This window comes from Anomaloglossus baeobatrachus, chromosome 6, assembly GCF_048569485.1.
Source record: "Anomaloglossus baeobatrachus isolate aAnoBae1 chromosome 6, aAnoBae1.hap1, whole genome shotgun sequence".
Classification (NCBI taxonomy): domain Eukaryota; kingdom Metazoa; phylum Chordata; class Amphibia; order Anura; family Aromobatidae; genus Anomaloglossus; species Anomaloglossus baeobatrachus.
This window is the reverse complement of record NC_134358.1, coordinates 205,304,324-205,330,928: the sequence shown is the minus strand read 5'-3', so window position 1 is coordinate 205,330,928 and position 26,605 is coordinate 205,304,324. Positions and strand designations below refer to the sequence as shown.

The 26,605-nt window shown below is 38.8% G+C and overlaps 1 protein-coding gene across 3 annotated transcripts in view; it reads left to right on the top strand.

The window, feature by feature from the left end:
- The window catches only part of MBP (myelin basic protein), a 165,242-nt gene extending 140,720 nt beyond the window's left edge, over positions 1 to 24,522 (top strand). For 2 of the 3 annotated variants that reach the window (XM_075314641.1, XM_075314640.1), the window contains exons 4-8: positions 8,322 to 8,432; positions 8,621 to 8,656; positions 10,815 to 10,844; positions 14,529 to 14,657; positions 23,095 to 24,522. In XM_075314641.1, coding sequence (XP_075170756.1) covers positions 8,322 to 8,432; positions 8,621 to 8,656; positions 10,815 to 10,844; positions 14,529 to 14,657; positions 23,095 to 23,145 — 357 coding nt within the window. In that variant the 3' untranslated portion in view covers positions 23,146 to 24,522. The remainder of the gene's footprint in view (positions 1 to 8,321; positions 8,433 to 8,620; positions 8,657 to 10,814; positions 10,845 to 14,528; positions 14,658 to 23,094) is intronic. The other variant, XM_075314642.1, reaches the window with a different exon arrangement.
- The last annotated feature ends 2,083 nt before the right edge of the window (positions 24,523 to 26,605 follow it).

The following is a 26,605-nucleotide window of genomic DNA, read 5'->3' as shown; positions in this document are numbered from 1 at the left end:
TTCCATTGAGTTGAAGGGTAATTCCCATCTCAAAGATCCTATCCTAATATGTAATAGGTGTAATAATATTATCAAATACCTCCAATTAGAAATGTAGTATAGTTCTCCTGAATCACTATGTCACTTACCTCATGTTCAGGGCATTGCAGGATCTTAGGTATCCATAGTTATGAGCACTAGCAATTAACTGTTACTATATGTGTGTTCATAACCATGAACTCCTAAGGTCCTACAATGCCCTGAACATGAAGTAAGCAACATAATGAATCAGGAAAACTATACTACATTTCTAATTAGAGGTATTTGCTAATATTATTACATCTACTACATATTAGGATAGGATCTTGGAGATGAGAATACCCCTTTAACTATTGCTAACTTTAAAGCCTCTGGTGGCAGTCCTAGATTGGGAAATCATGGCTGCTTTATTTCACAAACAGCACCACCCATGCCCATGAGTTTTGCATTGTGTGGCAGCTCAGTACCATTCATCTTTTATGGTTCTGACTTGCAATACCAGTCACAACCCATGGTAAAGGGTGGCACTGTATCTAAACAAAAGCCGCTGTGTTTTTCTAATCCTAGACAAACACTTTAATGCGTCAATGTCACGTTGTTAGATTTGCTCTGACGGCCCTTGGAGTAAAATAATTCAATCTGCTAGATGTGGCGGTGTATTGAGCAGAGTAGATAATCTAATTTCTTTTTTAATTATTAAATACTTTTAACATTTTTAATTATGTTTTTGTTTTAAGCTGTATGTAACTTAATGACACTAATTGTATAATATACTGCAGCAATATTTAATCTAATACAGTATATACTAATAAATTCTATTAAAGCAAATTATATTGTCCATTTTGCTACAAATTTCACTATGGTAACATACAATAATTAATGATTAGTAGTGATAAGTGAGCCTTACCCTGCTCGAGTGCTCGGTACTCATAACAAGTAGATGGATGATCGGATGGGCGTGACCTGTGTACCGAGTATAATGGAAGTCAATGGGAAACTCTTCCAGAAAAATGCTTGAGTATCTCATTGACTCAAGTTGCACCCATCTGAGCATCCAACTGCTTGTTATGAGACTCAAGCACTTGAGTATGGTACTGCTCACTCATTGCTAATGATTAAGTGTTGTTCTCAGTGGTGCACACAAACAGAAAAGGCCCCCTATGTAAGACCAGTATGAGCTCTTTGAAGTCATATAATTGTGTGTATGACAGTAGCTCCTTATGGCTTTGGAGGTGGTAGTGCGACCCCCTTACTTCTCGGGCCCTTATGTGGTTGCCCCTGGTTATATTCTACACGCAGTGCCTACTGGCTCCCACTATGGGTGAGAACATATGGCCATCATACGGGTACCGGTGAGGTCTGATAATAGACAGCACACATTCAATTTACTATTGATATGTGAATCACATTTTAGAGCCATAGATATTGTTTCCAATTACTCTGCAGAAATAGATTTGAAAGAATGGCAGGTAATGTTGATTTACATGGTGACTATCTTGTAAGAGAAATTGTATTTCAGCTATCACAACTTTAATTAATTGCACATTCCAGATAGATATCTCCTGAGGAAGTTCAACCTTCAGGTCAACCTTCTAAGTAGATAATGGTGCTTATTAACACTGGTCCCGTTCTCTTTGAAACGCTTCGTGCTTTTAATCTCTGCTACCCACATCTCGGTTACAAAAGGTGACATTATAACAGCGCTAAAAGGATAGATCTGTCACCGAAGTGTAATTCTGCCTCCCTGTTTGTAATATATGACAGTTGTGCAAATGTCAATAAGCAGCACCTTTTTATTTAATTCATAAGCAAAAAAAAAAGCAAATACCTAAGCTATAATTCAATTTAAAGTAATTTACAGCAGAAGGCCCCATCAACATTTCACACTGGTGCCAATACATTAGGTTGGAACAATGCAAATAAGGCGTCATCACCAATGTCACCTCAACTTTCCTAACATGAAGGGTAAAGTAATTAAGCAGATTTCTCAAGTAAGTGAAATAACATCAAACTTTTCTAGATAAGCCATCTATCAAAATGCTTGTCCTTCTGTCAAGGTGTGCTCATTTGCAGCTGAAAATTGTAAGTACGTCTCTATTTTTGACCAGTGCTTACTAGTTAAAGAAAATCTGTCACGTGATTTTCTAGTACAATACTAATTTTATCTTTTAGGGCTTAAGGAGTCCTTTCAAGATCAGTAACGTTTATTGCTGTAGCTTCTCCTGTTATCTTTCTGTATGTTCTTGAACTTTTATTGCTTTAGCTTCTCCTGTTATCTTGCTGTATGTTTTTGAGAATTCAGTGTCTCCTGAGGGCTAGTCAAGTGTATGTAAATACAATTTGCATATGCGCTACCTCACTCACCTCCCAGTATATTCACTATCACTGCTGAGAGGTGGGATGGAGTATGGGTGGGGGCAGCAGTGCAAATTAACTTCACATTTACTACCACTGATAAGCGTTGGGAGGGTGAGCAGGGCATATGCAGTTTGTATTTACATACACTTGACTAGTTACTACATGGCACAGAATTCTCCAAAGCTTACAACAAGATAACAGGAGAAAGTACAGCAATAAACTTTACTGATCCTGTTAGAGCTGCTTAAGCCTTATTTAAAGATAACATTCCTAGTGTACTAGAAAATCACTTGACAGATTCCCTTTAATGGTTATATTCAGTCTTTTGCCCAGCTTTAGTAAGATAGAGGATCTTTATGCAGCTCTGCTTTTCACGTTCATCAGGAAGCCAGTGTATGGATAGATTAACTACAATACTAATGACAGCTATGAGTTTTAATTATTAGCCCTAGTAACTTGCAGGTTGAAGGAAACCACGCAGCAGGAAATGACTGTTCAAACCAAGCAGTCACTCAGTGTATCTTACAGTCTACTTTTTTCCCATGTGACTCTGCCTTTATCTGGCACCTGTAAAGCCAGAGCTGTCAAACAAAGAAGACAAGAGATAAATGGAAAGCAAGTATGTGTTAAGGTGCACTGAATTGCTCAGACACGCCATGGGAGCACTGAGCGTGGTTTGAAAAGTCATTTTTCTGCTAACAGGAAAAACTAATAGTCCCTTATAATCCTTTTAAAGAATAGTAAAACTTTCTCATTGAGTTTTTAGATTTATCACACACTTGAATTACCTCCAGATTGGTAGGGTTCAGGAAACCCCTAAAAATTGCACACTAGACCCCAAGAAGTTTGAACCTCAGCAGATAGGAGCACTCAGTTGTGATCTGAGCACACAGCCTGCAGTTCAGATTCAATAGAAAGCATACAAACGGCCTATCCATACCCTTCGCTGTGGCCATGCTTATAAAGGAGCTGCCATTTGCTGAAGTGCATAATTATTGAGGGTCTACTGCACAAACAGTGGTGGCATCAGAACTCGGATGCTAATAGCCTAGGTCTGGTGCAATTTGTTTCTCTGATTGTGCGTGTAGACATGAGATGAGCCACCACCCTAGTGTTCTAGTTCGGTTTGGTTCGTCGAATGGCGGGTGTGTTCGTGGAACGTTCGATGAACATTCGTCAAACACTTCGAACACTTTCGAACACCATTGAAAACAATGGCAGGCAAACACAAACACCTACAAACATGCACAAACACGAGCGCACACACACATATTATGCTCACCTTACCTTCCGTTCCATCGCCGGCCTCTTGGGACTTGCAGTTTGCCGGTACAAGATGTGTATCATGTAACCATGCGACCGATGCCCCTAAGCTCCCGCTGCCAGCGCGCTGACGTCAAAGGCAGGAGCAGCTTGTCTCTGATTGGCCAGCGCGCTGCCTTTCAGTAGCGTCTTACAGAGGAAGTTCCTCTCTCGTTGCGATTGTTACCTGATACACGTAGTTCGCCGCTACAGAATGTGTATCGGGTTAACCATCGCAACCGATGAGGGGACTTCCGCTGCCAGAGCGCTGATGTCAAAGGCAGGAGCCACTTGCCTCTGATTGGCCAGCACGCTGCCTTTGAGTAGCGTCTGATTCTGATAGAGGAAGTTCCTCCCTTGTCGCGATGGTTACCCGATACACATCATGTAGCGGCAAACTATGTGTATCGGATAACCATCGCAACGAGGGAGGAACTTCCTCTGTCAGACGCTACTCACAGGCAGCGGAATCTCCGGGGCATCGGTCACATGGTTACCCGATACACATCCTGTACCGGCGAACTGCAAGTCCCAGGAGGCCGGCGATGGAACGAAAGGTAAGGTGAGTATAATATGTGTGTGTATGTTTCTGTGTGTTTGTGTGTGTTTTTATGTATTTGTGCATGTGTAGAGTGGCACAATAATAGGGGACCAGGATGGGACATTTAACAAGTTGTGGAATGAATTGTCTGCATTGCAATGATTTCCTATGGGAAATCTTGCTTTGCTGAACGAGTAACTTGGTTAACAAGCACACTCCCAGAAAGGACTTTTCTCGTTAACCAAGGTTCCACTGTATTAACATTGAATGACAGTATTACTGTGAAAAGCCAGTTACGCTTTTGGTGATCGAACCATTATCAAACATAACCTCGAACTGTAGAACTTGAAGCTAATTGTTAGCATTCGTCGAACAACTCGAACATCGCCTAAAACAGGTCGAATTTGAGATTGGCGAACAGTTCGATTCGAGCACCGATCATCTCTAGTGTAGACTCCTGTTTCCCCACAGTCACCAGTCCTCTTGCCTTGATTAGTGTGACTGATGTCTCCAATGTTATCCTCAGTCTATTGTGCCTGCACAGCTCCTGTTTTCTATTGTGCAGACGTAAAGCTTAAACAGACTGTGGATTCTATAGGAGACATCAACCACATTAATCAAGGCAAGATGACTGTAGATTGCAGGGATAGAGGAGATTCTGAGCACTGTCCAGTGACTGTCACTGAACCGGCTGCCCCTATTAGCATTCAGCGCAGGAAGGTTATTTCTCTACATATTCGGGGGAGCTGGGCAGTTATGAACATTCAAGATAACGTATAGTTGGTGGATTTAGTTTATATAGGGAGTACCTGGGGTAAGGTTCTGTTTAGATGCAAAACTATTGACATCCACTGCCATATTTACATCTTACAGCGTAGCGCTATTGTAAGATGCCAGGAACATCTGAAGGCTGTATATTAGAGAACCCGCACTCTGAATACAATTAGATTGGAAAACATAATTATATGTATATTGTTATCATTTGGGGAAGGCTTTCATCTGTAGACACGAGCTATACAATGCTTTTAAATTCTCCCGATTTACAGAGTATTGAAGACTGAGAATATGGCATTAGGCTGCTTTCACACCTCCGGTTTCTGCAATGCGGCACAATACGGCACTTTGCAGGGAAATCGCAAGCGTTTTTTTTTTGCTGCCGGTTGCGTTTTTTCTGCATAGCCTTTAATTAGTGCCGCATAAGCTCGCGTTCGGTCGGTTTTTTGCCGCATGCGGCAGATTTAGCCGATGCGGCGGCCGGATGGAACGTTGCCTGGCACGTTTTTTCGTGCGGCAAAAAAAAACGCATCGCGCCGCATTCGGCCGATGCGGCGCATTTTTCAATGCATGCCTATGGCGGCCGGATGCGGCGCGATGCGGCAAAAAACGCATCCGGCCGCCGCATGCGGTTTTTGCCACTGCGCATGCTCAGTAGCATGCCGCAAGCGGCAAAAACCGGACAGGCCGCATGGGAAAAACTTATGCAAAGGATGCGGTGTTTTCACCGCATCTGTTGCATAGCTTGCACAGCCGGATTGAGCCGCACAGCTCAAGCCGGATGTGTGAAAGCAGCCTTACCTGGTAAGATACTACAGATCCTTTAACTTTCAGTTACATTTTAAAGAATGGTGCTGACACAGTATTGAAAGAAGACTTGATTGCAGATAGACATCCATTGTTCAGTATTTCCAAGTAATTATATAAATTATTATACTGTTAGACTGTGGCACACCCAATGAACACAAGGTACCTCGTACTATTCTATGAACCCTTCACACAGTTACTTTGTGAATATTTTAGGGGACTCTGGTTTTCACATGTTTTTAATTCTGTAAGAATGGATCAAACATTAATCTATTTGGCATTCAATTGCCAAATGAGAATCTGCTGCCTACTTCATGTGATGCTCAGTAGTAGACAGTAGTGACAGGTTTGGTGATTTCAACGGATGGTTATTATGTATGACTATGCATAGTTTGGCCAGGATTCCTTCATCTTCAAGACCTGCTAAATCCACCATGGCACAGTGAGTCAACAACTTTCTTCCACACAAAGTGCACAGGCAGAAATCCATCTAATTTGCAGGAAGTTGGTGGGTGGTGACACAACTCATGAACACACCGGATATCTGACTCACAGAGCTCCCAAATCCTGGTTTGCATTCAACCATAGAAATCAGTATAACAAAGCTGCAGTACATACCCCTGATCCAACAAGCCGTCAAGCTCAGCATTTAATTCTCATAGATTCACTTAATTTTTTTAGCTTCTTTACTGGTTCTGGAACAGTTGATCCTTTTCTTTTGTGCCCCTCCTTTCAAAAGATGCGCCTCCACCTCCAGTAATAAGGGTGCTAAGTTTCCTTTCAAGAAACTGGTCTTATACCTAAGAACTTGTCTGTGGGCTTAGGCGTGTTTTGATTGGCCAATATCAGAAGATAAAAAGCAAATGCCAACAGAGAAGTTCTATGGTATACGCCCAGTTGGCTGAAGGGAAAATTTACATCTTTATTTTTGGTGGGAATAACTTTGGAACTGAGAGGCACAGAAGAAAAATTGTTCCATAATCAGTGGCAATCAGAAGAGGTACTCAGTTATAATTTAAAAATCCATGGAAAGGTCATCTTTAAGGTTGAAAAAAGACACAAATTGATCGAGTTCAACCTATAAGATAAAATGTACTTACTCATGGATAGACATAATTGACCTGTTGACCTCTCCAGTTTCATGGGGTCCCAGTAATACCAGTTATGTTGGTGTTTGCTGACTGTGCTTTCCTGGGGCACTAAGATATACTGTATTTAAATACTGTCCATATCTATTTTTCATTGTCTTTCTTGATATGTGATTTACAAGCTATGAGGAAATAGGGATTACGCAAGAGGTAAAACTGCATGTTCCTTTTATAAAAACAAGATAATACATGAAAAGCTACAAGAAACAGTAACCAGTCAGTATGTAAAAATATGAAGTGCAATAACCTACAAGAAGTGTGAGGGATACTGAATGGGTATCGGGGTCTGAAGTATAAAATAGGAGAGAGGTAATACAGCTGACTAAAAAGAAAATTAAAAATTATTTGTCCACTACTTTCATATTGATGGGCTGTTCGAAGGATAGGTCATCAATAGGAGATTGTTGGGGGTCGTCACCTAGTACCTCCACCAACTAACTGTAAATGGGAGATATATTGCAGAACTTGGTAGAGGCCAGTAGAAATATATGAACAGGCAGGGTTCAGCTCCATACATTTCTTCCCGCCTCTGCCAGAGGAGATGGCAGATGACCTGCGGGGCCTCTGAGTATTTGAAACCCACCAATCTCATATTGATTACCTCTTTTGATAGGTCAGCAATATGTAAGTCCCAAACAATCCCTTTAAGGCCTGCTTAAAACTGTGCATGTTGGGAACTGATAATATTGCTGATGATAGATCATGGGAAATCGTAGTGGGGAAACTCCAGTAATAGAGGTTGTAAGTCTAAGATTATTGAAAGAATGAAGAGCACGGGAAAAATGGTAGAGATGAGGGAGGAGATGTGGGACTGTGCAGCACTGTGGATAATTTTGGGGGTTAGAGCAATCACTTTTAATTGTATTCTAAAATGAATGGGCAACCTGGACAGTTACTGGCACAGAGTGGAAGCATCAGAGTAGAAAATAAAAAGTGAGTGCAGATTTCGCAGTCAGGATAGATCTGTGGGTGGGGAGAAAGGAGCTTAGTGAGGCGAGAATCAGTAGTAGAGAAATACAGTACTCAAGAGAAGAATGAATCAGAGCAACAATAAGAGTTTATCTGTTAGCCCATAAAGGGGGCTTCTAGAGATTTTGTAGTGGCACAGATGACAGTGATATATGGTGGCTAAAAGAGTGCAAGATCTTGTTACATTTTGTAAAAGCAGCCACTATTATGGTCTTGTTTGACTCTTCCAATTAACACGTTTATATCAAAGTATAAAGTGTTTTCTCTGATTTATCCATTGATAAAAAATGTATATTACTGTATTCTGCTAAATGTCACTGGACCTTATGCACACAGAATCAGTGTTTATTCATGCATTAAAACCTATCTGATTGGTTTTGTATATGTTTTGCTCTCTCCTTTAGGATTACCACTTTTCCAGATCAGGCTACCTCTCCTCCTCCCCTCAGAGATCATACTATGGCCATGGCAGATATGTTGATGACAACCCCGTTGTCCACTTCTTCAGGAACATTGTAAGTTCTTATATAGAAACAAACTATTAAACAGAACATTTAACAACACTTGCTAAAATACTAACAACAATATGGATAAGTTCCCATGACAGAGAACCATGTTAGAAATGTGATACCTACCATTTACCAATAAAGACCTCAAGCTCATGTGAATTCTGGCAGATTTATCGGTCTCTACTTTCCTCTAGGTGACTCCACGGACACCACCCCCTTCTCAACCAAAGGTAACAATGACAATAACTTATGCATATCATTATCATAACATATTAAAAACTGGCATGAGGTTGTACAGTGGTTTTATCTGTTGTAGAGGTCATCTACCATGGCTACCTAGTATAATCAAAGGCAAGTGATCATCAGAAAATGATTTATTGTTTAAATCAAGTTTTTGCATTTCATGTTTTTATTTTTAGTTGCCATTTTATAAAATAGAAATTTTGCCATTGCCATACTAGCCACTTAGGGTTTTTATATGCTCTAATATCTTGTATTTTTTTGGAAACAACACATGTACATTAGCTACTATGCTGAGACCCCGACCTTCTTTTGTATTGAAGGGTCTAACGTGTGAGGAAATTGTGAAGAGAGGGGAAGCAGGGTCAGCTGCGACATCCCCTTATTGTCAATGGTGGCTCTGTTCACTACTTTGCCTGTTATGTAATACTGCCTCTGATCATAAGCACCCTTGCTGAAACATTTTCTTGAAAGGACAAAAAGTTGAATAAAGTTTTAAAAAAGATTGGGATATGAAATAAAAAATGTCAATTTGTTTTTAAAAATGCATGCCACACAAAAACCTGATTTAGATAATAAGTCATTTTCTGATGAGAGCTTTGCTTTAAAGGGAATCTGTTAGTAGGATCAAACCTCATGAGCCTCAAATGGTCATGTAAGTCATAGGAAGCTGAATGAAATGATACCTTGATATCTGTGATTCAATGTTCTATGTAAATGAGCTATTAAGTTCTATGGACCGGACATAGATCTCCCTGAGAATTGGCCTCCAGAGCTTATTATAAATAAATGGGGGCGTTACCACTGTGAAACATGTAGATCAGGAGAGAAGGCTGTCAGTTATTACATGTCTCAAACTGGTAACACCCCCTTTATAAAAAGCTCTGGAGACCGATTCTATGGTGAGCTATGTTCGGCCCATAGATCTTACCAGCTCAGTTTACATAGTAAGTAAAATATGGATTTATTAGGAGTAAAACATCGGACCACAGATATTAAGGTGTCATTTTATTGATCTTTCTGCGACTTACATGCCCTAATTTGTTTTTCAAAAAGGCATGCCACACAAGAACCTGATTTAGACAATAGGTCATTTTCTGATGAGAGCTTTGTTTTAAAGGGAATCTGTAAATAGGATCACCCCTCCTGAGCCTCTATATGGTCATATAAGTCATAGGAAGCTGAATAAACAGATACCTTGATATCTGTGGTTCCATGTTCTACGTAAATGAGCTGTTAAGATCTATGGGCTGGACATAAATCTCCCTGAGAATCGGCCTCCAGAGCTTATTATAAATGAAAGGGGGCATTAGCAGTGTGAGACATATAGATCAGGACAGTAGGTTGTCGGTTATTACATGTCTCCTACTGGTAACACCCCCTTAATAATAAGCTCTAGAGATCGAATCTATTTTATAGATCTTACCAGATCATTTACATAGTAAGAAAAATGTGGATTTATTAGGTATAAAACATTGGACCACAGATATCAAGGTGTCATTTTATTCATCTTTCTGTGACTTACATGCCCTAATAGACAGCTTATGAGGGTTAATCCTACTGACATATTCCCCTTATCCTGACTGTCTCTTTCTTGGAGGGTTTAAGTACTTTTGACATTTTTCAGACATAACAACAACTGATTACCAGTCTGAGTGGCACTGACCTTTCTAAATTTATGGTTTATAGTGTATGCTTTGCTTGGTATTGTATTTCTTTCCTGTTTAAGAGTGCCAGGTTTCCATGGCTTTAGTAAGAATATGCTCTTTCACAACTTTTATTTGTGTGATTTATTTGTGTCTCTTAAATTTCAGTCATTTATTGTTTAAGGCCAAGGCTGGGACCAATATGTGCCTTACCATAATATTCTATCCAGATATTAGATTTCTGTTTGTCATATAGCAAAATAAATAAAAAACAAAGATGAAGGGAACTGAAAAGAATAGTAGTTAAAAACAATGGGAATCAAAACAAAACAAAGAATAAGATAAATCAATGAAACTGATGGTGGCCACCAATGGCATCTCTTTCGTTGTCTTTGGCTTCTTGTACCTTGAATAAAATGAAGAGATGGGATATAATGTTTGATTGATTGAACAGGTTAATTCTTAGTGATCATGTTACCATTTCTGTTTTTTCCATGTGCAGAGAGGATTGTTCCCCGCCAGATTTAGCTGGGTAGGTGATCAATACATTTTGCATCTCCAGCTCCTTTTGGTCACTTGGGCCAATATTCCTCCTCACAAAGCTTCTCTTATTTTCCTTATTTTTCAGACTTCTTTTCTTCCTCACAGCAGATTTACTTACTGCTTGCTGTGCTCTTACACTGTTGCTTTCAATCTTTGCTTTCTTTAAAAAAAATTAGCTTTCAGCCCCCGGCATCTCCATTGACTGGATGACTCAAGAAGGATCCTGAGACGTAAGACAACGCTTCAGATGCGTCTATGGCAGAGCTGGCTTTTCTTTTTCTATGTTACTTTAAGTCTTTGTTGCTCTTCTTCCTCTTCTCATGCTTTGTATTTTTTTGCATGTGGTGAAAGAAAATTGACTTTGCTTTATTCATTTAGGTCTTTCTCTTCTCTAGCATGTGGGTGGGGTGGGGGGTTAATTAATCACCATGATTTTCAGGTTCAGTAATTTATCCCTCAGTAGGATGTCACTGGGTGTATTTTGCAGCAATAGGATTTCTCACTTTGAAAAATTGCTTTTACACTTGAATATTAGATCAGTGGACATACTCTGTAATTTCCAATTATAATTTGGTACTTTGAAAAGTTGAGAATAAGAATCGCTTTTCAGTTAATTGTTCCAGATTCTAAGGCTCCTTGGATCACAGAATCAGCTGACCTCAAAGCACCTTTAAAGATATACTGTACAATCACTGTTTTCTCTGGCCAGATACTCTAGAAATGGCTATAGGTATTAATTTACATCACTATTCTGTTAAAATAATAGTTTTTTTTCCTTTACTATTCTTCAGAATCTAGATTACAGCTTTAATTATGGTTACACAGCCTATATGGCGACACATATTTCCTATTGATCCATATTTACTTTGTGTACCACCATAGTAGACGAAAGAACATTCCACAAGCCCTGTATACATCCATATGATATTGGAGGCATACAAAGGTACAGGATTGGCACAAAGATTCCATTGGGTGCTCTAATAGGAGCCATATGGAACTACTACATCACCTTGTGCATGAGCACAGATCCAGTTAACTTTGGTTGGACAGGAGGCCAGGACTCATTTTAGCCTCGTGGTTTGTATTCCAACCTAATGACCAGAATCATAATCTGTCCGACCCCAAGCTGTCATGTAACCTTCATATGGAAAAGAGAAAAATATGGACGTAACATCACATGCTTTTCACACACGAGTGATATTGACACTATAATGGCTCTTAGAAGTTCCATTCTTGTAACAGCCAATGCACAAACTATTCCGATCCACTTAGAATCAAGGACACATCAACGTTAGATTTGCGTATTTGCCATTTCTACGCTGACTGTGTACATTTATATTTGTGTCTTAAGCCTTTCTGTTCCTATCAAGGTGATTTAAAAATCAAACCACATATGAGATGGGAACGTCACGTATCTGATCTTATGCACAACTTCCCGAAGAGCCTGAATATCCACGGAGTTCTGAAGGCCGCATTTCTCAGCGGTGAACTAATCAGAACAGCTTGACATTTAGGGAGAAATGACACACTTCTAAATGCCAAATACATTGGGAAAAACACACACATCACAACAGCTGACAGCCTACGAGATCAGAGTCAGTTTAATACATGTCCACAGTCATGTAATGTTTCATAGACTGGGGAGCGGAAACGCTTCTGGTTATTTGGTAAATGTACAATGAAGAGGCTTCCACTTTGTGCACATTCACATAACAGTTTTTCTCATATCTGTGCTGTTTTTTTTTTTTTGTTTTTTAAAAATGGATTAGTAATGGACCCATAGTATTTACCGTAACCATTCACACATCCATTTTTTAGTCCGTTAAACTCTGTTCATGTATCAGTCTCATCTGTTATTGTGGATGATTTTATAGATCCATTAAAATTGGATAAAACTGAAAGACAACAATTTTTAATGTATTTGCTAATTGACAATGAAAACACAAGTTCACATAGTAAATCTTCATTTTTCTATTTAAATGCATGAGAAAAAAAAGATGGAAAACTAAAACTAAATGAATATCACCCAGGATACAAGTTGTCCATTTTTGGTGTATCAAAAAGAAAGAAAAAAAAAGATGTTTTTTGCGCCACTTAATGTTATATGCCATCTATATGTCTCTCTTTCATATCTGTATGACATCCATTTTTATATCGAGGATTTAAAATGAAAAAAGTAAAGCCCCTTCAGTTTTTTATGTAACTGTAATGGATCCATTAAAATGGATGTTATAAGATGGTGTGTCAGTATGCCATCTGTTTTTCCTTTTTAAAGCGTCCATTAATTTTAATAGACAAGTCTCATCAGAAAAATGTATAAGACTAGAGGATAATGGTATTTTTTTCTCACACAGTCCATCTGTCCATGTGGACAAACGGTACTATTAAGTAGCCATTGATTTACATTCATCGTTATGCAAATCAGTACGAGAACCAAAAAAGACTTCTCTGAACATTGCCTAAGTAGGAAGATATGCAAAAAGGACCCATCAAAATATCCCAAGGTATAACAATATAACATCATATATTACACCAACTGCTCTCAGAAAAAAATACTATACCCACAAAAAATGAGAGCCAGATACGACAAATATGAATAAACTAAAAAATCTATCACATCAAGATTAAAAATGAGTCACACAACAGATAGGATGACATTTCTGAAGTGGGGACATAACAGTACTGAGGCATATACTATAGACTTACAACTGAACCTGTAATTTACACCTCTCGGAAGCACATTTGCCTTACAAGCTGAGGGTTTAAGAGCGTGATAATAAAGTAATAATACAAAAAATAAAATAATAATAATACTAGTATGGATGGATAGATAGATAATTCATAGTAAAGATTTAGAAAAGCCATTTTCAAGCTCCTTCAATCTGTATTAACAGAAGTGTCTCCTCGTTCTTAACTGCCCCCCACTATATCATTCTCTCTGAATGACCAAAAATGTGTTACGTAGACAACTTATCATTGTCAATGGGCACTGCGTAATACAAGATTTCACCTGCAGTGGTGTGGCAGGAAAATTACACACTTGCTTGGATGGGACCAACATATCGAGTAATATTTCAAATTGAATATCATAATGTGAAATTAAGAAGTTGCCCTTTTTATTCTCTTGTGGGTCTATTAATTTTCAGGCTTCATCCCTTAACAGCTTGGGGCTTGCTATCAAATATAATACCGTTAGATAAAAGGCTACAAATCAAAGATAATAAAAGACACAGAGAATGTCTATTTTCATGAACGCTGAAGGCCTCCTCCATGCTCAAAAGATTATCTTTTGATGTCCGTTATTTGTCTGATGAGCATATATTTAATTCAGTTACCATCTAATTTACTTTGATCACAATAAAACTCTGACTTGAAGAAAGCTTGTCATGGTCTATTTAGCAGAAGCATCTATTTAGAAGAATCGGTATTTTGCATGATGATATTCCTATTAAATATGGAAGACATTTCCATGAGTGCTAACATTTCAATGATGCTCCACAGGATACATAGATGATGTGGTTTTTGCTTATTTTTCTTCTAGGCGGTGAAGTAAGCTCAGCTCACATTTTTTATTCTATACTGTCATATCCACAATATGGCCTACTTGTCAGAATTATCTAGTCATGTATTTATTTTCATCAAGATTTTGTTGTAACCATTTGTTTCACTGAAGGGAGGCGAGGGGCACAAGAGCTGCTATGGAGGATCCAGTCCCAGGTTCTTCGATCACCACAAATCCTATAAGGGCTACAAGGATTCACACAGAGATGGCCAAGGAACCCTGTCAAGGATCTTTAATCTGGTAATAAACATAGACTTTCGTAATATACATTGTATTGAAAATTAAGTATTTCATTTATTCAATGTAGTGTTAATCTTCTCAAAATCAATTGGAGCCAATCTTGTGAGTCCAGCTTCAGAACCCCATAGCGTCATATACCACTGTGACCCAAAGCCATATTTGCTGATGACAAGAAAATGGTGATTTGCAGCCTGTGCCATACCAAGATCAGCAGGGGTCTGACCACTACCAGCCTGACCACCACAGCATGCTCAGGCACATATCATCCAAGCACCCAACTAGTTGGACTGAACGCCTGTCCACAACCAGTGTCCATGGGTGACACCACTGCCTCTTCCCCTGTGCTACGTTCTGGGCAATCCTCTGTTCAAGACGCAGGCGTGGATGCCTTTTGCTCTGTACCTGTCATTGCACATTTACAACCACATCCACTTCCTGTTCTCAGGACAATGTTCAGTTGTCTCTGTCCCAGACCTTGGATTGAAGTAAAAATACCCAGCCACCCACCCACAGGACCAAACACTAAATGGCCATATTTCCAGACTGCTTGCCCTGGAAATGATGCCATTTAGGCTTTTTGTGATTGAGACTTTCCACAATTCCATGACGCCGACTGTTCCTCAGTACGCGGTCCCCAGCCGCCACTGTTTCTCTCGGTTTGCTGTCCACTCCTTGCACAAGCATATGTTCAATAACAGAACCTGTGCCCTGACCAATGCAGTAACTGGAAAGGTTCACTTAACCACAGATACGTGGACAAGTGCTTGTGGCCAAGGACGCTACATTTCAATGACGACACATTGGGTGAACCTTTTGGAGGCTGATACCAAGTCAGATCCTGGGACAGGACATGTGCTACCGCCACCTAGAATTGCAGGCCCTAGCTCCATCAGTGTTTCCACCTCCTCCTACACACCAGTTCCTGCACCCCAAGGTTTGTGAGATAAGTTAGCAAGGCTTTGTGAGCAGCAGAAGGCAGTAGTTGAATACCAGCAACAACATGCCCATCAGTATTTCGGTCAGCCTCCATACATAAGAACCGACGAGTGGCCATGGATGTCTGACATCTGTGCAGTTCGCCAAAAGTTTGAGGAATCAACCAAGATGTTGAGCAGTGATAACGCTATAATCAGCGTAACCATCCCACTTCCTTGTCTACTGAAACTCTTGCTGCTCACAAATAAAGAGGAAGCTTTTGCATGCGGACCAGGTGGAGATGGGGACATTCTAAAGGATTGATTCTTTACTTTATTTTAGAGTTCCGGCTAGTGAACAGAAGTGGCACTAGTATTGGCTTAAATTTACAAAAAATTATAAAATGCATTAAGCTTTTTGGATTAAAACATTTGTTATCAAGAGATACAATTGTAATAAGGGCACAATTAAAGAGGATTCATCAGGAGTGATGACCAGTCTGTCTCAAGGCATGCGAATAAATCCTAAATTCATGTGAATGCCAGAACAGTAGCATTATGGTTCTGATTGTCCGATTTCTAATAGTGGCAGACACTTTTTCATGCTGATTGATAAATTAGTTTAGTAGCGGTCTTAGATTGCTGCCGTCTCTGTTCTTTATATTGATGCTTTCCACCCCAATTTGTTTAACATGATATCAACACAACCATATTGCTGTAATGTGCTAAAATCAAGGTCCCTTTTTAATTTAAACAGTTGGAAATTTAGCTGCATCCTGTACAGTTACCTTCTTATAGCTTGAGGTATAAGGTTTGAGATTACAAGGGCACAAGATTTGGGTGCCCAGGCCACGCCACCCTCTTAAAGGGAATTTATCACAGACTTTTATTACCACCATCTGAAAGCAGCATGATGTATGGACAGAGACCCTGATTCAAGCAATATATTACTTACTGAGTTTTGATAAAATCACATTTATCTGCTAAAGATCTCTGACAGATCAGTTCTGTATAACCCCACCCACATCACTGATTGTTAACTTTCTGTGTATACTGTACATTGACAGAGAGCTGCCAGCCAGTGGCGGGGGCGGGGTTATTCTGAGCAGGAGGACTACATGGCAAGAGACAACTAGTCCTTTAATGATAATCTCCTGCTGATAAAATACTCATTTTATTAAAAATACAGCAAGCAACTCACTAAGTGACACATCAGTGGAATCAGGATCTCTGTCTTTGTTATGCTACTCTCCAGTTAGAAGAAAAAAAAATCCGGTGAAAGATTCCCTTTAAATATTGATGTGCGCTGCCCCCAAGTTAAACACCCATAAGGACAGCCTTTCATAATTTTCTCATCAACAACCATATGTTGTCCATACCTTTTCTGATCCCTAGTTAAGCAAGTTTCATCAGTGGCAACTAACCAACAATATTGTCAGTCTCGATTGCTATTAAGTTGCTAAGTACTAACTCTTTGTTCTTCAATGTATTTATATAGAAGGATTCTGTTATTAATGGAAATGTGTGCAGATGGCATACAATTATCACCAAGGACTGCCAAGATCGGTTTGGCAGACCATTTAAAGTGTTCTTTGCCAATGTAATCTCTTGTCCTTAACTCCTTTTTTATGGCTTGGCTCTAGCACACAGTTCCTCCCCTCTGGGAATTTATATTCTCAAAAATTAATATTTATAGAGCAGATTCAGATTGGTTTCCTCTATATAAATTGAATGGTATTTCAAAACAATATACATTATTTTGTTAATGGAGTGAAAGTCCAAATGTGAAAAACTGTGAAAAATGCCATAGTATATAGTAGAACCTGCCTCTGACTTCACACATCTCAGACCTGTAATAATATGGCAGAGGTATGGAAATGTGCAGGAAAAGTTGGAAGTTAAAAGGGATGTTCCAGTCTGTCATATACTCTCCATATGCCCTATATAGGTATATGAAGAGTATATACCTATATAGAGCATATGCACTTCATAGAGGGGGCTCTACCCTTTGGATCTATGCAGTACTTGTCTGAGCAGAGGCACTAGATTTTAATCAAGCTGGTCCTATAATGCAGGGATTAATAGTGAAATGATATATTTTGTTGTCATTTCTACAGTTATCCAAAAAGGGTGAATATGGCAAATTGTATTGTAAAGATTTCTGTGAATCAAACTTGCTTTATGTTAAAGGCTAATTCGGCCAAGGTTAAAAAGTGAGCCCCAAACATTAATTATTAATGTTAGTTTTGACTACTAAGAAATAATATTCAACTACAACTATCAGTGATGCCGTAAGGTTTCCTGTTCCTTTTGCTAATATATATATATACTGTATATATGTATGTATGAACGACAACTAACTGTGATGAACCCGAGCACTAATAAAGAATATATATTACACACTGAAAATCTAGTTATTATACTGTTGAGTACCAGACTAATACAAACACAGATGTTGTACAATGATAGCACACAATAAAACTCGCAATTACCTAATAATATTTTCCACCCACGTTATTTAAAAACACACAGACACACACAATAGCAGTCCAACCCACACTAATTATCCCTAGATGGAGTTAAAGGAGTTAATAATAGTGTAGCAAACGGGGTAAGGATTAAGGTGGGTAATGTAGGGGTTTCCCAGTATGCATAAGGTTTATGCTGGTATGCAAGGGGTTTCCCAATAGGCAGAGGGTTTATACTGGTATGAAAAGGGTTTCCCAGTATGCATGGGGTTAATGTTGGTATACAAGAGGTTTCAATGTACAAGGGCGTTAATGCAGGGGCCCCAGTATGCAGGCGGTTTTGCAGGGGGTTAGTTCAGGGGTGTAATGCAGGAGGGGAGGTTGAAACTGCTCGTTGTCAGGGGATGATCCTTGCCTGGTGGTACAGCTGAGAGATGATCCTGAGCTGCTCGTTGGTGGGCTGAAGGGCTGCTTAAATGTGGCGTTAGGAGACCTAAAGAGTGACTGCTGCCACCAGATATTTAAATCCAGTGAGGCATGATCATGTGCACTCTGCTGGAGCGTTCGCTGGGCACAACTGCTGGCGCGGTAATATGAAGTCACTTCCCTGACACACGCATACCTTGCACCCCCACCGGGCAGCATGGTGCTTTAAAATTCTCTTTGATACTTTGTTTTAACAGCCTGTGGTCATCTCCTGACATAGTAGTTAATCATGGGTTAGCAAATAAGTTATCAGTAGATGGACATTTGTCCATCTGAATTGATATGCCCGCACTGGATGTTTTTGTCCAGGTCATATCTCATCAGTGGAGACCCATATGGAAGCATAATATATATATTTTTTGTTTATTTGGGGAACATCACAGGGGCCACATTCTGTGGAGGCATGATTTATATGGAGGGACAACAATGGGGGCATAATTATATGCGGATCGGCTATATATATATATATATATATATATATATATATATATATATAATTATATTTATATATTATATACACAAGGACATTTCAGCCTACACAGTTAGATTTTTAGACAAGCGCATGGTTGGGATGAGGCAGGACAGTCATGGAAATGTGTACTACGAAATCCGCCATTAGAAGAGGTTTATTAGCTCTTGTTACGTTATACTTTTGTAACATTATTCTTTACTACACAATGGGAAACAGCCTCCTCTGTATATGCTATTCATTAAATTACACTTCACATTTACTAAAAATAAATGTTCTTGATGCCATAAATATTGTAAGTAAAAATATCAGTCTTTAGTCTTACGATGAGGCATAAAAGCCTCATTATTCGCACACAACATTCACACCACTTGGACAAATTGCTATGCTATCTATGACTCAGTAGGAGCTCAGCTGAAAAAAAAGAGAAATGTGAAATAACTAAGTTTTGTAAAGGAACAGATATTATAATTATTCATTACCACGCCTAATTGAGTTTTCTCAGCAATGAAGTGTAATGATGTATTCAAGACAAAATGAGTGACTGCAGCCTAAATATGGAAAAATGGTCAATTTATCACAAACATATTCACAAAGACCGAGCAATACAAAATAATACTCCAAAAAAGACATGAAAAATTATAATTTTTCTTTTTTGTATAAAGCATGACACTTAACTATAAACCCTTGTTATATTAGACCATGTATAAACTGCAGATGGTGCACAGGCAGTATGGATATATGGGTAAATCAGGACAGAAATACAGCACAACCAATGAATTCCATTACAATTCTTGGTCATTATTCCATGTATTTAATGTCTTATGGCATTTGGGTATGAAATTAAAGGAAGTCTGTCAGCACAGAAGCACTGTTTAGACCAAGTACAGGCGCTTAGTGCATCATGACGGGGCCAAACATTTAAGTGCACCTTCCATCTAATAATTTTCCATCTATCTTTGCCCTTCTCCCTCTGTAAAGCTGTCAATCAAAGAAGAGAGTGGAGATAGCCAGAAGACAAGGAGGTGAGAAGGAGTAGTCAAATGTTTGGCCGGCCAATGGTGCACAGAGCGCCTATGCTTGGTTTGAACAGTCATTCTGTGTAGACAAACCCCATTTGAAGTGGGTAAAATTGCACAGTGCTTCTAAAAAACTAGCAAATTTGCAATTTACATCTCATTAATAATTCTCTGTATTATCAAGACTGGAGGGATTTTCTTCCCATTCAGTGGTGGCTAGTCTCCTAGGCAAGTAGTAGTATTTTGCTAGATCATGCTAGTTTTAGTGCCACTGTGCTTTTCTGATGCTGCAAAGGAAAAACTGCCTCTGCTTTCACCATGGGAAAATGCACAGCTGATCTGTCACCAGATTTCACAATACAAATTGCATACACAATGAAAACCATTTTGTAGACTTGCTTAATTTGGAAATCCATATCAGGATGGGTATGCAATCCTGATATTATAATTAAGCATTTTATAAGTCCAGCTAAAGAGTAAGAGAACTCATGAGTCCAAGTGAATTTAGTTTCCTCCAACCTGCAGCTTATACTGAGTAGGGTGAAATTTCAGCAGGAGGGAGGGACACTGAGGAGCTTATTAATCAGAATAGGTTCAGAGGGATTCTACAGCAATTCTATTTACTAATGTAAGCAGTTTGTATTGTGAACTATCTAGGTTAGATTAATGTCATAGAAGGATGTTCCTCTTTCAAAAAAACACAATTCCCTCTCTTCCCTAAATGTAGCTGCAGTTTCTGTTGCCGATCAGTTGATTTTCAGAAGTTTCTGTAATCATGGTAATCAGTTGATCACTGTGCTGGCTTCAATTTAAACGGAGATTGAGGAGATAATAATAATGTTTATATTATAATAATAATAATAAGGTGTTTAGACATCCCCTTTAATTGCAGCACATTTTGGGGAGGTAAGATAAATGTTCTCCAAATAATTGATATGAGATTGGTAAACATTACTTATGTGATTTTTTTTTCTTAAAAAAACCCCTTCCTATAGTTGGGTACAGTCACAATACAACAAACTGTTTTCCACTATTTTTCACATTAGTCTAAAAGGTCTGTACAAGGCATTGAATTTATAGCCTTTTTTTGAAGCCTCATTTAATGCAATATCCTATTGTGTTCTGTGCTCAGATAATATCCCAAGGAGAACGCTTTCCACCAAGCATAATAAAGAAGAAATAAAAAGACAGCACAAAACACTGAATATGGTCATTCAAAATCGTGTTGTTAAAATTGCTACAGCAAATATGAGCTTTGACCTCAAAACATTTGGAGACCTAAAAGTTCTTTTTTTAACCATTGCTAGTTTACACCTTTATCTTCTTTGTACACAGATGCCTTTTAAACTGAAACACAAGAATGGGAAAAATAAAGTCATGCATTTCATATTATATATTCAACTATGAATTCAGGATATGTTAGGGTCTAATGGATGGATTAACCCAGCACAAAAAAGGTTTATTTTATTCTAGGAAATCCCATAAATGGCAGACAAGGGGTTCTCAAATTACAAAACAGGAATTGTCAACATTTTGTTGCATGGCTATGTTATCCCAACCATTTCAAGCTAAGAACCCCCTAAATATAAGTTCTAACCAATGTTCAACCTTCTATTTGGAGCCTCCATCAGTGTCAGATTTTAAAGGAAAAATAGCACAGAAGTGTATAAGCCCCAGGTCAAACCCAAGTTTAAACCCTACATACATACAGACTTCAGACGAGAACCTCTTATATATACAGACAACCTACATACTACATATTCAGACCCCTAAAAATTGCATACTCCATATAAGAATATAAGTATTTTGTTCCACGGCTAATAGACCCCCATAAAAATGTATCAGCCAGATACCTACTCATATAATAAACCAGTGGTGGTGGCGGCAAGACAGGAGTGCCTAAAGAAAGCAGGCTTCCTGAGGGCAGTAGGATGGCTCAGTGGTTAGCAGTAGAGATGGGCAATCACCAAAATGCTCGGGTGTTTGGTTTTTGAGTAGAGCAGTTCAGACGCTCTGAAAGTGCTCACCTCTAGTAACAAGTTTTATGGAAGTCAATGATTTGGCAGTTCGGCTCTTCGCCCACATACAGCCAGCCATATACAGAGCATTTCAGGGGATGGAGGGTGTATTTTTTTTTCTTTTGATGCAGTACATCTGAGCACTGTTTCAACCCCAGTGAGAGCCATTCAGAGACTGGCTCTCACTGGAGTCCATGCACACCTCAGAGAAGCAAGCCTGTGCTTTATGGTCATTGTTTCACGGATGACACATCTGATCATCCTTGATACTCGGCCGAGCACTATGAGTACCCCGATGCTTGATCGAGTAGCGTACAGTGGCAAGAATGCTCACCGATCGCTAGTTAGCACTGTTGCTTCACATCACTGAGGTCCTGGGTTCAGATACTACTAAGGGCAACGTTCTCAAAGGAGTTTGTATATTCTCCCTGTGTTTGTGTGAGTTTCCTCCCAATCTCTATAGACACCAAGATAGAGTATTTATATAGTGAGCCCCAAGATGATAATCATGATGGTGCTTTATAACCTTTGTGTAATAAATAATGAGCTGCACAGGCTAAAAGAGCTCATGTGCTCACTCTAAAAGCACAGCGGTCCATACGACACTGCACTAACAACCAACACTACTGGCTGCCAAGGAAGAATTTTTATTACTATCCCTTAAGTGCTGCTGGAGATGCCCTCTCTACAGCATATTCTCAAATCATGATCTATTAGGCTTACGTGTGAAATTGGGCAAATATCTTTACCTAAAATTCTACTGAAAATGCTATTGAACATCATGTCTGGGATGACAATAGTTTTATTTTTTTGTATTGCTTAATTGCAGTGATGTCAATATATTTCATGTTAAGAGTCTATCATTTAGATTCAGGTCAGTCACTGCTGTGGTACAGGATAGGCAAAAGAGGCCATTGTCCATATGCCGGATTCTTCTTCTATGCGCCATGTATACAATGTATCTACTGCACTAACACTGTAAAAAAATCATTGCCTATCTCATAATGTCTCATTAATGCTTCAAAATGTTGTGTTTTCATCCTGTGTTATGTTTTCTTCTTAGCAGGGAGGAAGAGACATCCGATCCCGATCATCTTCCCCCATGAGGCGCTGAAGCCTCCGAGATGTCTTCTCCAAGTGATACACCCGCCTCTGTAACCTGAAGTGCCATTACCAATAACCTTACTACTCTGTATAACGCTCATAGAAATATAAACAATCTGTCAGGTAGAGACCGAGAGCGGAGGCTGCAGTTAATTTGTGTTGCCAGTACCTGATTAAACATAGAGTTGATTAATAGGATGATGGAAACACAGTGATGGACTCTGCTGTCTGTTCTAATCAAACATTAATATGGTCACAAGGCTGCTTATGGCTTTGAAGACCCCAGATTTATTTTTCTTAGATATCCTTTAAAATTGCACCTCTTGGTGATACGAGATGCAATGTGTTGCCTGGCCAGACAACATGGGAGATAAATAAGGAGTTAACAACCAAAACTTATATTTTATGAGGATTTGTTCTGTTTCTTGCTGCTTTGGGGTTATATAGTGGTGCTTTTTATGGTTTTACTTTCTATAACATCCATTCTCTCTCACATGCATGTTTTTCTTTCATACTAGGTAGAGACAGCAGTTCTTGAGGGTAGTTGGGTAAAGGGCAATTTTAGCATGTGAGAAGGGTGCACGGTAAAGCTCATTGACTTGGGGTAGAGGACAATGGATACACCGATACACAATATGAAGTCTAGCTCTGTCCCTGCCATATTATGGGAGGAGAGAAATACTGGGAGAGACTGGGTATTTCAGAAAGTCTAGAAATATCCTTGGTACTGTGCACACATACAGGTTCATCCGCTTCCTCTTGTCACAACTCTGGCTTATATAATTATCTATAGTCTAAGAACTTTATGCGAGCATGGCAAAAAAAAGAGCAATTGACTCGTAACCTTCTGCAAATGTTACCTTGGTGTATTAGTGCTGCCTTGCAGAATTATATTTAGACTAACTACTGTACTTAAAATTAGAGAGTTAACAGAAAGTTAACATTAACGACCTTATTATATCAAGGGCACTGGAAACCATAGATGCCCCAATTAGCTCTTCTGAATTGCACTGTTTTATTTTTCTCTTAATTAAGTAAAATGTACATTATATTGACCTTTATTTAATGGACCTTCCTATATTTCCAGCAAACATTTAATGGGGGAAATTACGCTATACCCATGTTGCTAGTTAAATGTATGTTGTTCATTAGTGTTACAACTTAATATGTTTCGGTACCATGTACTAATATACTGCGCTGGATTATGGGGCTGTCATATACCATAATCCGTCTGGCAGAATCTATCCATCATGCCAAGATCATAGCCAGGACTTCTCTCTTTTTTGTATAGGTTTACACAGCAAAAAACAAAAACATGAAAAGTGAACATTATCCTTTTATGGTGTCATTAAAGTTATTGAAATAAAATAATCATATTAGAAATGAATGGGCTTAATGGTCGTTATTGAAAGTAATGGTGTGGTATGCAGTGTAAGAACAAACATACATGGGTGTGCCGAAAATAAAAATATTTACCCAGGTGTAAGAATTCAGTTTTATTAACTACATCTGTTAAATATCATGGCCATGATTCATCAAAGTAAAATCTGGAGTTAATTGCTTGAAAAGTCCCCAAATTTTTCCAAAATGTTGCAACTTTAGCCGTTTTCAGGCTGTTTTTTCCCTGCTGTGTCAACATGGGCAGATATGGAATTACATGGGGGCACGGTGGAGGCATGATGTCACAGCTCATCTAATTCAAGACGACCGGTTGTGTTACTTACTACACAGATGTTACTCCAGTCAGGGACTAGGGTAAGTGGTGAGGCGCATGGAGACGCACGACACTTGTCATGAGCCCCGGACTCAAGAAGAGGTTTAGGCTTCTTAATGATTCGGGAGCGTCTTACTCTAACACCTCCCTTATAAAGACTGACAAGAAATTCACCGATCTTGATGAATCAGGACTTAAGGGTGTTTTATGATCTTTATATAGTGTCTAAAACACTGTATAGAAGATTTAAAAGCAGTTTATATGATTATAAATGCATGGGTGCTTTGTTCCATAGTCGGAGCCTCCCCAGTCCATAGGTTTCACTTTAAAAGAACTGAAATGCAATTCCAGATCAACTCTTTTGATGTACCCCAAACTCTCTTTAAAGAAACACGTTACCCTTTCTGGAGTAAAGCCCAACTGCAATGGACAATACAATTGGTTTAGTCATCTCGTCCTCAGAACTGCACACCACTGTTGCCCTTCCTCGCGTAGGCGGATGCTCCCATCATTGCAATATGCAGAGGGCCTGAAAGAACCTTACAAATTATCAGCTTATCCATCCTCAATTTCATCAATGTGAATATATTGATGTAGCCCGTGAAAATAGTAGGTCTTAGTTTAGGTTATTGCCAAGGAGTTATGCCAAAAAACATTATGTTTTGGCTCAAATAATACACATTTGAAGCCAATGAAGGTAGAACTGGTTTTCCCACACGCATACAAAGTCTACATGTGTTTGATGTCAGCATGGAATTCAGAAGACTGATAAGATGTCAATCTTTGAGATATGAGCATGATAAGGGCAGAGACGCCATGACTCGTTGGCCCTCCAGTACTGTCCGGATGACTATTAGTGGAAATGATGGAATAGGCCAATGGATCAATCCAATTATTTCTGTACAAAAATTGGAAATATTATGGCAAAAATAGTTATAATGTTCTATTTTATGCTTATTTGAAATAGGGCTTCAATTAAAAAGCCCAAATATTGGCAATTTTCTAAAAAAAAAAAAAAGTTACATTTGATTTGAAAAATATGTCTGCTTTTGGACACATTGCTTCCAAAAACTGCCTGTGAAGTATGCAGCCCGCAATATTTACTTCAATGGAGCTGATCTGCAATCCCAGACAGAAAACATATACAAGTGTGGCAGTTCTTTTTAGGAAAAAGATTTTGTAAACATGAAAAAACTTTTATAAAGCATAAAAACAGGCATTAAAAAGAATATATGAAGTCTAAGCTCTTCTTGGTAAAGAAACTATTTGTTCAGAATCTTCCTTTTTTTTTGTTCAATATATCTTTAAAAATGAAAACATCAAAAAATAAGGACCCAAAAAAACTTAGTTAACAATGAGAAGAAATAAAAAGTTGGTAGAAAAAAACAGCTACATAAAAACCGAAACGGAATGTACCTGTAGGAAATAAATACAAGGAGCCATAACACTTGAAGTAATAGATACTGAATTCGTACATGTAGAAACACACCGTATTAGTCATGCAGGGAACAAATGAATCATTGGTACAAGCAGACAGGAGCAATCAAATAAGCAGTCAGTAATGGCAAAATAGATCATGCTGAGCATGAAAAAACACAGCAAATGAGAAACGACAGCGCTATATTCAGCACACACAGGTAGGAAAATCAGGAGGATAATGGTGCGTCACATGCAAATAGAACAGAATTAGTTAATCAAGGTAGTCGATGATATTAAAAGACTGCATAAACCAGACAGATTATAGCACTGGATGATT